General features: G+C 39.9%; 1 protein-coding gene across 1 annotated transcript in view; it reads right to left on the bottom strand.

Annotated features, from left to right (window-relative positions):
* The window catches only part of CNTN3 (contactin 3), a 349,250-nt gene that overhangs the window by 39,826 nt on the left and 294,218 nt on the right, over positions 1-15,206 (bottom strand). The window contains exons 9-11 of the mRNA XM_014517467.2: positions 14,227-14,411; positions 3,409-3,545; positions 948-1,077 (exon numbers count right to left, since the gene is read on the bottom strand). Of these exons, the coding sequence (XP_014372953.2) occupies positions 948-1,077; positions 3,409-3,545; positions 14,227-14,411 (452 nt within the window). The remainder of the gene's footprint in view (positions 1-947; positions 1,078-3,408; positions 3,546-14,226; positions 14,412-15,206) is intronic.

Here is a 15,206-nt window from a genome sequence, read left to right as displayed (position 1 = left end):
CTATTAGAACTAAGGGAATCAATGCCAGAGCCCGGATAAGAACCCAAGGGATTTTTGACAACTAAGCCGGAGTCAGATCACCGTGTTTCATTAACTGTGTCAGATGCTTCGGAACGGACGGTAGAGTTATATTCTGTATTTGTTAACAGTTAAGTAAATGTGCATGACATCTAACCATGTTAATCATGGAACCTTAAATGGAAATCCATATTTTTTAGGGGCCCCAGGATGAACGAGTTGTCTAGTGATTGACTCGTAACCTTATCAGCAGAAGGGAACTAGTTTGTGTTCTGAAAACACACCACTCTTTCTACAAACCCAGTTCCAATTAAATTTCCCAAAGACTCTTTCCTGCATTATAAGGAAAATGAGTGAAAACATTTGAATTCACAGGGCACTTTGCAAATTCAGTGTTTTGCTCTAATAAGTGGTTGTCATTTGTTTTAAAAACAAGCACGCATTACCTGGACAACTAAATGGCAGACCCTTGTCCCCTCGATCAAGGAAGGTTGCACGTAAAATCATCTTATTGCTTTTAAATGACATTGCTCTCCAGGGGATGCTGGAGTCATGATGCAGAAGGTCAGTGCTACTGACTAATGTGCTGAGCCAATGTTGCTTCTAGATTGTGTGATTAGTTTTAATCTTTGGGCCTGCATCCAAGCCATTGTTTCTGCTCTTCCCCTAATTAATAATTTATCTCTGTGTCCATTTTTAAAGCAATGAATGATTGTACTGAACGCGCAGTGGCTTTTATTCCAACACATCCTCTTAAAGCAGGCGTGTTAACTCTTCAGCATTGCAGCTAAGAACAAACATTGTGATAAAACACATTTCTTTTGTTGCGCGCATCTGGACAGGTTAAACATTTGAGATCATTAACATATTACTAGTAGCAATAGTAGAGGCACTTTTCTGTCCTTAGTAGAAAGGAAAAATAATCTTACCTACAACCTGGAGCTCGGCACTGGAAGAGATCACTCCATGTTTGTTTTCAGCTATGCACTGGTACGTGCCAGAATCTGTCAGATTTAGATTTGATATTATAAGTGCACCATTTTCAATTTGGATCCTTCCCTGGGTATTAAGAAAAATACCTTCAGTGACAGTGTACATTAAGTCTGACAGGAAATAAGAGGTTGAATTTATCTTTGTACAGAGGTCCCAATGGGGTTCTACATGAAACTTATGTAGAGCATGTGCTCTGTGCACAGGGGTGAAAATCTGTTGTAGATCTGAACCAGACACCAGATTTAAATCCTCTCCTACATGCTCCAGTTTGTCACCTGTGCTCTAACTAGCAAAGCATGTCACTGCTCGTCCCAAACATTCAAAAATCATAACTCAGGCTCATGCAGATCTTAAGTAGATATTTGAAAAGGCGGAGAACAATAACTGAGTCTTAAGGGGAAAGTTGCTTTATATTTTCAAAATTACCCTCTAATGCGTATGAGAAACGTCTTCCTTAAAAATGCAACAGCTGAGGTTTTTAATAATCATTATCCTCCAAGAGCTGGGGTTTTCACACCAAATATGGGACTTGTGATAAAATCACGAGAGTTAGAGGCACAGAAATTATGGAATCAACCTGCTCTAAATTTGCAATTTGCATTGGTTTCCAGTCTAAAAAGGACTTTTGTACAGAAAACTGGACACAGCGTCCCAGGTGAGCCCTACCAATGCTGAGCAGAGTAGATGAATCACTTCCAGTGACTGGCCCACTTCATGCCTTTTAAAACGTCCCAGTGTGCTACTAGCTTCTTCTGCAACAGTATCATATTGGTGACTCATTTTAATCTTGCAAACTGCTTTAACCACCAGATCCCGCCCTAGAGTACTTCAGCCTAGCCAACCATTCCCCATTTTGTATTTGTGCATGTGATTGTTCATTCCTAAACATAGTACTTTGTAGTTGTCCTGATTAAAATTCATCCTATTGATTTCAAACCATTTTTTCCAAGTTATCAAGGTCATTTTGAATCCTAATGTTGTCCTTTGAAGTGTCAGCTACACACTCGACTTGATGTCAATAACTTCTCTACTTCTACTTGATATTCCCTTTCAAGGATCACACTGACCGTTTGGTCACAGCACTACAGTGATAGCTCATGGCAAGACAGTTATTTATGATGATGCCAAGTCCTTCACTGCTTTCCAAGATGTAGTTTCTCACCCTGTAAGTACGGCCTACATTCTTTGTTCCTAAGTGTATTATCTTGCACTTAAGTGTGTCAAAACACTTCCTTGTTGGAATGTGACCATTAGGTAATTCATATCATTCTGTAAAGGTAACCTGTCATCCTATTTACGTCCCCACAAACTTGTCACATCTGTAAATTTAGGCAGCAAGTCTTTTATATCATCATCTAACTTGCTGATAAAAATGCTGAATAGTGTTGGACTAAGAACCAATTCTTGGGGGATCCCTTTATGGATCACTCACTGATGTCTTCCCATTAAAACTGCATTTTGCAATCTGTCAGTGAGTCAGTTTCTAATCTATACAGTGCGTGCCCTGTTAATTATACATAGTCAAATGTCTGGCCTGCAAGTTGTTCAATCAAGATGCCGTATGGTACTAAGTAACGTGCCCTAGGGAATGTATGAGAGCAGTAATCTTTTCAAAAAAGATAACAGTTTGCTTGACAAGATTTACTTTCCATGAAATCAGGTTGACTCATATTAATTATATGTTTAACCTCTTATTCTTTCTTAATAGAGTCCTGAATAGGCTATTCCGTGATTTTGCCCGAGATGGATTTCAATTCAATTTGTCTATTGTTCCCAAGGTCATCCCTATTAAATGTCAGGATTATGTTGTCAGGCCTCCAAACCTTTGGAATTTCCTTGGTTTTCCAAGATTTTTTCCTAAGAGTTATTTGGCTAGATCCTTTAAAAATCCTGAGATTATTGATTTGAAAAAAAAAAGGTATTTACTCTTTAATTTAAATAAACTGTTTCAAATCCTCTTTTGTCACAGATAGCAAATTTTCAGGGTACATCATCTGGGATAGCTACAGCTTCCTAACTTGATCCAAATACAAAAACATAAATATCTATTCAAGATTTCTGCCTCACTGTTCATGACATGTATAAAAATGCTTTCTTACTGTATTTAACTATTGGACATTAATAGATCAAGTGTATTAAATTACATGCTACTTCTTATTTTTGCTATATTGATTTTTTCCATATCATTAGTAATGCTTTCATATCTCCTTTTAACTGCCTCTCTCCTTTTCTGGTAAAACAGTATTTTTTGTGAATTGTGGGTGAACATCCAGATGGATGTTATTTCATGTCCATAAGACATCTCACAGGCTCTTCTTGATAACCTCACTTAACTTATAATTAACAGGTAGCAATCATTATTGCATATGACTTCACTTTAAAAAAAATGGACGTTACCTCTAATGCTAGAGGTTCTCCATTCTTCATCCATCTGTAGGATGGTTTGGGTTTCCCACTCGCCTTACAATCCCAATATAAGGTATCCTCCACTGCAGTTTCAACATCTTTTATAATCTGGACCCAGTGAGGTTTCGCTGCATGTAAAAAATACAACAAAAAAACCCAACAAAACAGAACAAAACCCTGGAAGTTACTGGACACTTTAAGAACTACAGGGTTAATTCAGAGGTGACTGATTAGACTTCTCCATAGACTTGCTTGTAATAGCATATATTCTGTTCAAGTTGTTTACTGAAACTAATATAATTTAACATCCTTTTTAGAAAAAAATGATGTTAAAGACAAGAAGACGGAAAATAAACCCATCGCTAAGGCTACACTACTAAAAGAATGCAAGTTAAGTAAGGGTTAAACAATGCCACTTTCAAACCGAGGTCAAAATAAGATCAAATACACAAATAAGGCATAGTAGTGGAATTTACATGACCAATTTAGTCACCACATTACGGAATGTAATCAATGCTTACAAGGTCTACAACAAGAAATTTAAAGAGGTGATGGTCCAGTTGTTTCCAGTCTCCAATGAAAGGGTTTTCCCACAGCAGTCCAAATTAACTCTCAGCGGTGTATTTCAATGAATACAAATAATCATTAAATTCTGTAACTTCGTTGCAACTTGCCACAACCCCAAAAGCCAATTTTATTTTTAGATTTAGTTATTACATGTGTTGACAACCCTATTGCTATTTTCCTCAAACACAAACGCCTGCATTAACCCAACTCTCTGAATAGCCAGTTTCACATCTGTCATTTCTTATCATGTAGCTGACATTTTGGCTTCTCCGCACATTGTTTCAAGGCTAGGAACACACGTTTTCAAAGATTTCAAGGTAGACTTTGGGGGGCTGTGAAAAATGAGGAGCTTATCCTGTGGTATCTCACCACATAGTATTTGCAGGTACTTATACACACAGGTGCTTATGCACACTCAATGATACATTCACACCTAAAATCAATAAAAGCTCCCAGTCAGTAAAAACAAGTGACAAATGAAAAAGAAAAAATATGAGATACAAGACGTGCAAAGATTGGAATTCACCAGAGCCTGAATTTCCAAGGCTTAGAAACTCTTAACTGCAATTAGTAAGCTGTAGAGGTGTGCAAAGCTTTAAAAGTTTTTGCTACATACCTTGAGGTACCAGGTGTGGCTTGTGAACACTGCGATGCTGGGGCGCATGGAGTGTCCCACAGGAGCACGGGAAGGGGGTCCTCCACGTGCTCGGCGGTGAACCCGATAGTGGACCTGAAGTACTTCTGATCCACTTCTGGGTTCGCTGGGGGAGCACACTGGGGGGCTCCCTGCATCCCCCTGGCTGAGCGATCAGCTTCAGGGGGACCCTGTGTGCAGGGGGACCCAGACCCAGGAGGCACCAGACACTGGGCCAGGGGGATGCAGGCCTCTCCCTACCTCCCCGGTGTGCTCCTTGGCAGACCCAGAAGTGGACTGGAAGAGCTTGTATGGGACACTCCATGCACCCCAGCATGGCAGCATTCATGAGCCACCTGCTACTTAGAGGTATATAGAAAAAACATTTTAACCGTGTCTGTGTATGAAACATCGAATCTTTCTGAATCTCTCTGAATCGGGCAGAATCGAATAAGGGACCGAAGCTTTGTACAGCCCTAATAAGCAGATGGTAATGTGGTTATGACACAATACCATGTGCTTCTTACAGTGTTGAGATACTGGTCATGGCTATTGTGCTAATGTGACTTTCTTTCTAGAGCTTATCAAGCTCATAGTACCAGAATGTCAATATTCCTGAGCTGGTTTATTGACCAGGAAGATGAAACATTGCCTCTTTACCTTCATCTTTATGGCTAATAATTCCATCTTGATCCTCTACATCTCTTGTGGGGTATTTGGAAACACAATGTAGTTCAGTGATTCTCAGACCAAGTTTTGGACTAAACATCAATTTGCAAAGTTGTGCTGAGACCAATGGTTTTCTTGAAACAGCCACTGGCTTAACCACATCCTGTGTGAACCCCCAAGATGTTCAGAACAGGAAAAATTTGGGGAAAGTTTGACGAAAACTATTTTCATCTCCCCCTCTGACATAAACAGCTGTGGGGAGCCATATGCTGCCATGTCCAGAAGGTGGCCTCACAAAGGTCTAAAAACATGACTAATCACTTAAGAAAAGATAGGAATTCATACTGAATCTCACATCCTTCAGCGTGTCTTGAAATAAATGTATGTAATTCATGATAGCTGTCATTTTTTTTCCTTTGCGAACAAGAGAATTGGGGAACCGGCAATTATAGGCCAATTGAGTGAAAACTTGTAACAACTTATCTCTTCAGTAGCTTTCCCTAAAAATCAGAAGGCTACTTTACCACTAATAATATTAATTTTATTTTAAACAAATAGTTTAATTTTCTGCTAGGCTTGTATTCATATATGCTTTTTCTCTCTCTCAACAGAGAAGTCCTGGACTTTGTGAATAGAGATGAAAAGAGATGAATTTTAAGATGTTCTGCAATTACTATTTCTTTCCAAAGAAAAAAGAAGGCTTTCTGGAATCCAGCTCTCTTGCTCTTAAATTTCTGCTAGAACCCAAGTTTACAACATTAGTGCATAACACACTTGTCCACTCTAGCTTTGATTGACTGCTAAAGGGAAAAGGATGAATAATTTACCGTTGGAAGGTGGGTCTCAGTGATAAATCAGGAGCACTTCTGCTTTTAACATCTGAATGTATTCCCTTTTCCTGGATGACAGCTGCATTTTAAAAAGCAAAGTACCTCATGCTTTCCTGTGAGCCTCTAACACAGAAAATATAAAATGAATCACTTTCACCTTGTTAACCCAGCCTTGTAGAAAACCCATCATTACTGCATTCTTCAGCATAAAATAATGATGGACGGATCTCAAAAACATTCTAGCAATGCCAGGAAAGCAGCATCTCTCAAGGTAGTCACATATTTTCATATTTCCATGTTCGGGCATTTCCAGGTTGTTGGGAAAGAATGGAAAAGAATTGCCACCAGCTTTCTGAATGCTTACCAGGAAGTCAGAGTATAATGATGTTTAAAGCACCTGAATGAGCTCACTGTGTAAAACCCACTTTCAAAAGTGACTTGCTGCATGTCTGCATTGCAGTCAAAGGTGTGACTGTAGCTCACGCAGGCATACCCAAACTACTCCACTGTCTGGTAGTCAGTGAAACTTTCTGAGGCTGTGTTGCAGATCAGCTCTGCAAAACAAGGGTTAGTGGCTGGACAGCCTTTCGAGATGATAAGATTCTTAGAGGAACAACCTTGAAAGGGGTTTACCAGATAAACAAGCCAATGGTTGGGGATAGGAGCAAGGAATAATGAGTAGTGTGTCTACGATGACAAACATACTCTCTACTCGCTGGGAGTTGGCTTAAACCAACCTGATCCAAATAAGTCACCCCCTCCTTGCCTATCACTCACAATATGAGTTCTCCTAGGATCCACTCTGTAGGGTGCCCGTCACTCCTGTGCTTGGCTCTGGTTACGGTTAAAAGAGACAGGAAGTGTGGGAGGGTGCAGTGCTAGAAACGAGGAACAGGAAGCTGAGAGATTTGTGGCGGTGGATTTCCTGTTTGGAGCTGCAATGCTCAGGTCAGTTTCAAACACATGGACAGGAGCACTACTGGAGACAAGCTTGACTTTGGACCCCGAAGATCAGCAGAGCCTGATACCAGAGATCTATCAGAAAGGTTTTCAAGGTAGGTGGTCAGCTGGAATGGCTTTGAGTATGGCGCCGAGCTTGACCCTTTGTAGCAGCATAGACGTGCCCTGTGCATTTAAGCAGTGAAATTAAAGGAGAGTCCAAGCAAGTGAGAGATCAGAGAAAAATGCTTACAGGGAACAGAAGCAAGATCCACATTTAGCTCTGGTATCTCATCAGAAATCCTTTCATTGACCAGCCCCTTCAACATACTTTTCTTGTCCCTCTCTATCTGAGGCATCCCACAAAAAACACAAGAAGAGCTCACCTGTTCTTCAGAAAAAAATAAATACCTTGCTACATCCAATCTAATTTATTCACATCACGAAAGCTAAATTATTAAATTGAAGTTGCACAAAAAGCCACTTACGCCAAAGCTTCTGCATTATTTTTATGGCGTGTTTGTCCCACACATGTCAAGGGGGATGAAAGCTCATGCCTAGATGTCAGCATGGTTCCTGCACTTTGCATACCTAAATATTTATGCAACAACAGGCAACAGTACTTGCATTATTGATAGATCCATAGATGTGCGATATTTCACATCTGTCGTATAACCTCATTTGAACACACGCTTGTGAAGTAGGTTAACGCTTCAGTGGTTGAAGATAAAGAGTTCGTGACCTATTCAGTTCCACCACAAGGGGAAAATGCGTCTGACCTACGAACTTGCACCCTCTGAGTTGGTCAGTCCTCACTGTGGGGCTTCCCCCATGGCAAGTAGGGGAAACCAGATCTTAGCTCAGCATCCAGCCCCAGCTTGGTACCGCCCCTCAAGAGAAACTGCCGAGAAATGCAATTTCCAAAGCTGAAAGTTACAAGTTACAGGAAAGCTTAAAAGTGCTATTCAACCCAGCCGTTTGCAGAAGAGCCCTGACATGATTTCCTGGAGGAAATCTTCCTTTTCAAAGTACTTAGCAAGCAAGCAGGAGCAAAGGAAGATCCCCTGACAAAACAAAATCCTTTGAGGAAGGGTAAGGCGGACTGACATGGAGGGCCCTGGAATGAAAACTCACAGGTAAGGTAGAATTTCCTTTTTTCAGTCTCTTCCACGTCAGGAAGCCATAACAGTAGAAAGCAGTAAATGTCCCTAGGGAAGGAGAGACCATTTGATTTACCCACGCGTGACTGAAAAAAGAATGTAAGGTTTTCCTAAGCACCCTTGTTGACATCCTCCCCCCTTAGTGATCCAGCATCCAGGGGAAGGGTGTCATGCGATTATGCAGCAGTTATGAAACTGTGGATGGAAGGCCACTTGGTAGAAGCTTGACATACTTCCTCAGAAGTGGAGCATGAACTCTTTTCACAGAGTGCCTGTTCATGCGAGGAAATGCACCTGAGGCTTTGAATGCCTCTGCTATTTACACCTTTATGTTCCTGAAAGCTCTGCTTACAGCAACTGGATACATGTTATTTCTTTAGGGGGTTTGGATTCATCAGAAAAAGACAACAGTACACCTTCCTACTATATAAGAAAAAACCAATGAGACCTTAGAAGCGAGGCCTGGTTAAGTGACAGAATAACCATGTTTGCTGAAACCTTCACCAAGATTAATATTTAGCATGTTTCCAACTCCAAAACTTCTCTGGATAAAGGAGGGGCAAGCAGCCAATATATTTTCAACAAGACGGAAAGACCTACATAATGTGAGCTGAAAGGTGATTGGTTCAGGGCTTGCAGCATACAGATTGCAATGCTCAGCACTACATATTGCCAGAGGACTGATAAAATCAGTCGTCTTCAGGAATCTAGTACATGGCGGTGATGAGAGATTTTCCTGGGTTTCTTACAGTGCAATATGCCTGCAAGAGCTGGCCTGTCTTTCCAATAAGTGTTAGTCCTGAGCCCCTTGATAAGAGGATTTTGTAAAAATGTTCAAATATCCTTTTCTTCAGCTGGTTTTGCCCTGCTGTATCCCTTGTACTACCAAGTGGTAGAGAGACAGCAGGTAATACATTGACATCATTATGAATTTCCTCCAGGCTAGCAAGGCTTGATCCCTTCCTTAGAGTAGTGACTGTAAGTCTCAACATGCCTCCTAGCTGATGGGTTAGGCAACAATGCATTTCGGTTCAGGACAAGTCTGTGTTGCACCGTGTTTTGTATGTGTGCACTGGGAGTTTGAGGAGGTTATTTATAAGTGAATGTGGTCTGAAAACCGAGACCTGAGGATCAGTAAGGAAATTATTATTACTGTGGTTGTTCTTCTGCAATTTTCTTTACTGTCTTTGGTGTCAGTGGCAGTGGTAGAGAAGGACTAAAGGAGGCCCTGGCAGCAATTACCAGGCAGGGGGCAGGGATGGAAATCAGCTGACTCTTATCACACACCTTCATGTTCCTTGCAACTCTGTATGCGATGGCCCCACTCTGTTGTCATGAAGCTAAAGGTAGAAAAACACCTGGTATGGATGAAAGTCCTGGCAATGATGTTGGTCCAGGTGTCAGGTGATAAGTTACAAGCACAAAGACCATACAACAATTCAAGAGGAAGTTAAGAACTCATAATTTGGGGGGTGTTTATGCTGTCCTGTAAAAAAAATAGATAACAGCTGCCAGAATCTATAGCTATGACCACAGCTATCAAAATAAGTTTAGTTGTTTTTCTCTTCTGGTAAAACAAGCAAGCTTTGTTAGACCCCAACTCCATGGGGTACCCAACAACTAGGGAGACGACGAGCCAATCGCCCATGAATTCTGTTACTCACTAGCCAGATCAAGCAGGGAGCAAACACTACTTGCACACATTGCTTGCAACAGCTTTGTTCAGAATGGAGACAGCTTCGGACAAAGGTCCCAAAAAACAGCAAACTGGGGACCTGCACTGAACAATAGTTTTTTTCCCCCAAATTTATACACTTTGGTTTAGGTTCATTAACATTCACTCCACCTCCATCCCTGTTTCACCACTTCTATCTCAAGCTCCTCCTCTGTTTACTGTTTGCTTCATTAACACGGAATTGCCTATGCATTTTATTCATTTACATGTCTTTTTGCTATGAGCACGTCTAAGACCTTGACTCCTTTTCTTCAGTCAATGGGCAGACTTTGACCAAAACCTGGAAGCTTCTTCACCAATCACCATTCACCTTTTTGCATATGTTCATTTTGGATTTTGTTACCCATTACGTGTTGTTTTTTCACATTCCAATCTGTTTTTGTCTCAGGTTGTACCATCTCCACCTTTTTGGGCCCCTGTACCTTATCTCATTCCTAACTGTAGCTGGTTCACAGCACACAGACTTATTTGCTGCTTTTTCCAGAAAAATGGTTTACACAATTAAGATGGTTACTTAACATGAGCACTGATAAGCAAAATCTTATATAAAAGCTATATGTATATATATATATATATATATATAAATAAAAGTAACTTTGCGAAGTCACTTTATACTTTAAGCTGCTGACCGCAAGGCAGAATGATATATATATAGAGAGAGAGAGAGAGAGAGAGAGAGAGAGATCTTTATATATCTATGTCTCTCCCTATATATCTCTATATCTCTATATAGAGATATGTATATATATCGTTCTGCCTTGAGGTCAGCAGCTTTGCTGAGACACAGATTAAAGCCTTGTTCCAGCTGTAGGTCCAATGCTGCCCCAAAATCCACATAGAGTTACTCTAACAAGCTTGGGCTACTATCTGCTGATATCTCTACCCCTACATTCAAAAGTCCCTCAAAAACTTCACAAATTGCCTTCAATACCTGTGACAGCTCTTAAAATTTGTTTTATTGAGGAAATCATTAGTAAATATAAAGGTATGCACTGTGTATCAATAGCAAGGCAATTAAGTCATTTGACTTAATTGATCAAATGATGCCCTGATGTCTATGAAATCGCCCTGATGTCTATGAAATCTATGGGGGGCTGGACTCGATGATCTTTCGAGGTCCCTTCCAGCCCTGATGTCTATGACAACACTGATGATTAAGCTTCCCATTGATCAAACAGCAACTCACTGATGTTAATTTACATATTTACTGGTATATTTTTGTAATGAATATTTTGAAGAAATCTCCATGAACAGGATAGATTTACACTGTGTAAAAAGGTGCTATTATTGTAGAGAGTATATAGCACAAGACTGCCCTAGCAATAGTCTATGTAAATGTATAAATACATATGTAAGCTATATAAATGTATATAGCTTATTCACTTCTCATTTGGAAATGTTTCCATTTTTCCAAACATATTCACTGAGCTTTTCTTTTTCAGGTATAGCTTTATAGCATGGGTGACTCAAAGTGAACTTGTGAGGGCAAATTATTTACATGTGCCATGGTTAAATAATATAGTAAGCCAATGTCTGATCTAAGTTTTCAATTGTTAGGATACGCTGAATGCCAACAGAGAGGAAACAGATATCAAAATAAATGTTAGAACTGCAGGGAGGAAAACAAGTTGTTGGTATGATGTTGGATTGTTCCTTAATAAACTCCTTCAGGACAGGAATAATTAAGAGGATTAATAGGATCCTAGTGATATTATGAAAAAGTCAAGAATATTTGTTTTAGAATATCTCTTTTAATTAACTGCAGAAATGTGTTGAGAGTAATAATTAAGGATCTGGAGATAAATGAAAACAGTAAGACCTGCTCTATTATTTATACAGTGGCACTGGTATGTGTGGTATTTTAACAGGCATCAGAAAATAGGGTTAGTATTTTTAGCATTTACTAGTAAAATGGGGGCTGGGGTGGCACAGGCACTAAGGCACAGGGTTGACAGTCCAGAGGTCACAAATTCAAGGCCACAGCAGAACGGCCGCAGCCTGTCAGATGCCAAACAAAATCTGCAAATTCTGCTAAATGCCTTGTCGCAAGGGCATGAAAAAGGGACAGGTAAAACAGGTCCAAAATCAGGGGGGGAAAAAGAGCACAAGCTTAAATGAAAGTACCTGTCCTGTCCCATTCAGCAAACCACCTACGCAAGTGATAAAGTACTTCTTCAAGTACAGTTGGGAGTTGATGCAAATTTAATACGTGTTTAAAGTTAATCCCACGATTCAGTGCTTTGATGAATCATGGCTGCTGGGGGCTGGAAAAAGAATCATTTTAATTAACAGAATTTTTTTTCTGGTTTTTTTTTTGGTTGTTGTTAAAAGGAACAATTAAAAGGGAAAAAAAAAACACAACCTGTTATGGTCAACCAAACTGTTTTTCCCCCCCGCTATGTTTTCAATTAGTTCAGCAAATGAAAAAGTAATTATTTTCTTCATGGTAGCAAAACAGAGGGAAAGAAGAAAAATGCCACCCAGGAAGAAAATACAGATTTTTCATTTGCTTAGTGTATTTGAAGCATCTCAGACTCCTTCCAACGGTACCTCTAACCACCAGCCAGCCCTCTCTGACACTTCTTCACATACTCCAATAATCTTTTATCAGCATTGGAGCTTTCTAGCTGGCTGATTTGATTTGAAGTCTTTTGTATAGTGAATTAATTTTCCCAAAATTTCTTATTCACTGCTTCCCAGAATAACTTCTTCTGGAACTCCAGAAACACTGACATTTTCCTGGAAGATTGATTTGCATATACTGTAAGATTATATTGTTGTCCCAGACAAAATTCTCAGCTGTGATAGTACACTTGGTGACAAGTTAATATTACAGGCACATGGAGATATCATCTTCAATTATAGCAGAGTATTAATCTACAAACAGAGGAAACATTCCCCCAGTTTGTGCAAAGAAAAAACCACAAATACACTTTCCTAAATAGAGGCTGTTGGTAGGTGACATTCATAAGCAGAGCTGATAACAAATTAAGAAAGATTAGGTGGGTCTACTTAATTCTGTGGTATGGATTTCACTAAACGGAACAAAAAAACAGACCCGTCTAGCACAACCAATGTGTATATGGTTGTTATTTTTGGATTAAGCTATCGTAATAGGCATAAGCCTATCTGCAGCCCTGCATCTGAATGCTCACAGCTTGTACAGAATTCAAATTCCCCCAGAAACGGACATTGCAATGAACATTTACTTAGAAAATTGCTTTTTCTTACATTGAATCAAAAATTCACAAAAATGTGAGCAGTAGCCCTCTATGGACTCTGTCAATGAACAAGCATCTGGGAAAAAAAAAGTTTTTTCCAACTTTCCTCCATATTTACATGCTGTCCTTGTATACTGAACTTTTTGTATCTTTGTTAAAATAATTCTATAGGAAAGCCAGCGTTTCACAGCAGAGAATGAAATATTCTTTAAATTGCCATTTACCTGAAGAAAATGACATTTCCTGAGATTTGACTTTTATGAAAATTGTCAGTTACCAGCATCCTGGCAAATCACTCCAGCTTTAGGACGACACCAATATACATTCATGCATTGCTGGTATTCAATCGGCTCAATAGTGTTAAGTACACAAGAGACGCTTGTTATTCTCTAGCTATCAAATACCACAGTTCTTCACTTCCAGGGTTAGATTACATTTCCTCAACTTTACTTATCTTAAAGTTGCATATGCCACAAAGCAGCACAAACCCAAAGGTCCTGGCAATACTTCGGTACCCATTTTTAAACACTGATAGGATGGAATTTGATTTCTCCTGACTTTATAATCCCAAAGGATTTCCACTGCCATGTCCAAACCAACCCATTTAATTACCTGGAAACATGATATCACATAATAGAGAAAACAGTGGTGGTCATTGGGAACCTATGACTTATTATGCATCAATGACTGAGAAGAATGTGTGTTTTAGGTAATTATCTATTTTGCTATAATAACCATTTTTTAAAAATACAGTTCTCTTTTTTAATTTCAGTTTTTCTCATACCATTTCCAGCTTGAATAGGCTCTGTTCTCAGAATGAGAAGGTCCTTCTCATTATTTAAACCTTTAAAATATTTATTTTCCCTAGAGAGGAGAAAAAAGTGTCTGTTTAAGCATAGCCTTCAGAACCGAGTTTGGACATCTTTTCCCTCCTTCTCTGGGAGCAGACAGAAGGGCTGTGAGCAAATACTCTATAGCATCATGTTAAAATGTGCACCTACAGCCTGCCATAAGCAAATCACACTCTTATGTTGTAATGGTAAAAGCTTCTTACCATAATAGGTGAGACGTCCTCTGGCAATGTTTTTCCCTCTTGAGTTTTCGGTAATACACTCATAAAGCCCTGCATCTTCCTGCTGGAAATTGGGGATTTCAATCATGCCATTAGATTTCCTCAGTTTTACTTTACTTGGAAATGGCAGGCCATCAGTCCTTCTCCAGTTTATCTGAGGCACAGGGCTTAAAAAAAAAAAAAAAAGAAATCATGGGATTATGCACTGTTTGTAACGGCTGGTAGAATACTGTAGTAAATGATTTGTAAATATGTGACCTTTTCCCATTGATTATTACTTATGGCATCAAATTATTCAGTACTCATGAGTGAAAGACCTCCGTTTCTGGCTGCAATGGTGTTTCAACACTTTGCTCTTAATTGTCATTGGATAAAATGGATACACAGCAGCAGGACAGCTTCTACCCCATTGGGAGAAGGTGGAAGAACTCAGGGCCCCCTCCCCTGCAGGGCAGTGCCCATCTCTTTGTTTTACTCTTCTCCTCCTCCTCCCCATATCTTCCCCTTTGGCTGCCCAATAAGCTAGTTTTAGCAGCAGGCATGGAGGGAGCTCTTGGCTCCCTTGTGGGCAGTGACCTTTGTTCAGGATACTTCACTGGGAAGTGGGTAAGACCCAAGACCCTTTCAGGGGGGCGAAGGGGAAGATAAGACAGAGGGCATAATTTGGGTCTTCTCCTTCCTAGCCAAGTGCCCTAACCACTAGGCTACTGGCCTAATAGCTAGGAGAGTCCGCTTGTTCCTCCATTTTGACACTTACACAGTATTAGGTGTCATTTTAGGGGAGTGGAATCAAAATGGGTATAAGTGACTCCAAATACTACTAACATGGCTAACTCAGCTATGTAAGTGCTCCGGGTAGAGTTGGGTAACTTTTAGCCAAAAAAAATTCTTTGTACACCTGGTCTCCTATGTATGCGTGGAAGCAAGTGCCTTGCCCACTCCTATGATCCAGATTGGTTTTG

Source organism: Alligator sinensis, unplaced genomic scaffold (assembly GCF_000455745.1).
Source record: "Alligator sinensis unplaced genomic scaffold, ASM45574v1 scaffold121_1, whole genome shotgun sequence".
Lineage (NCBI taxonomy): Eukaryota > Metazoa > Chordata > Crocodylia > Alligatoridae > Alligator > Alligator sinensis.
This window is presented reverse-complemented; position numbering and strand designations above follow the sequence as displayed.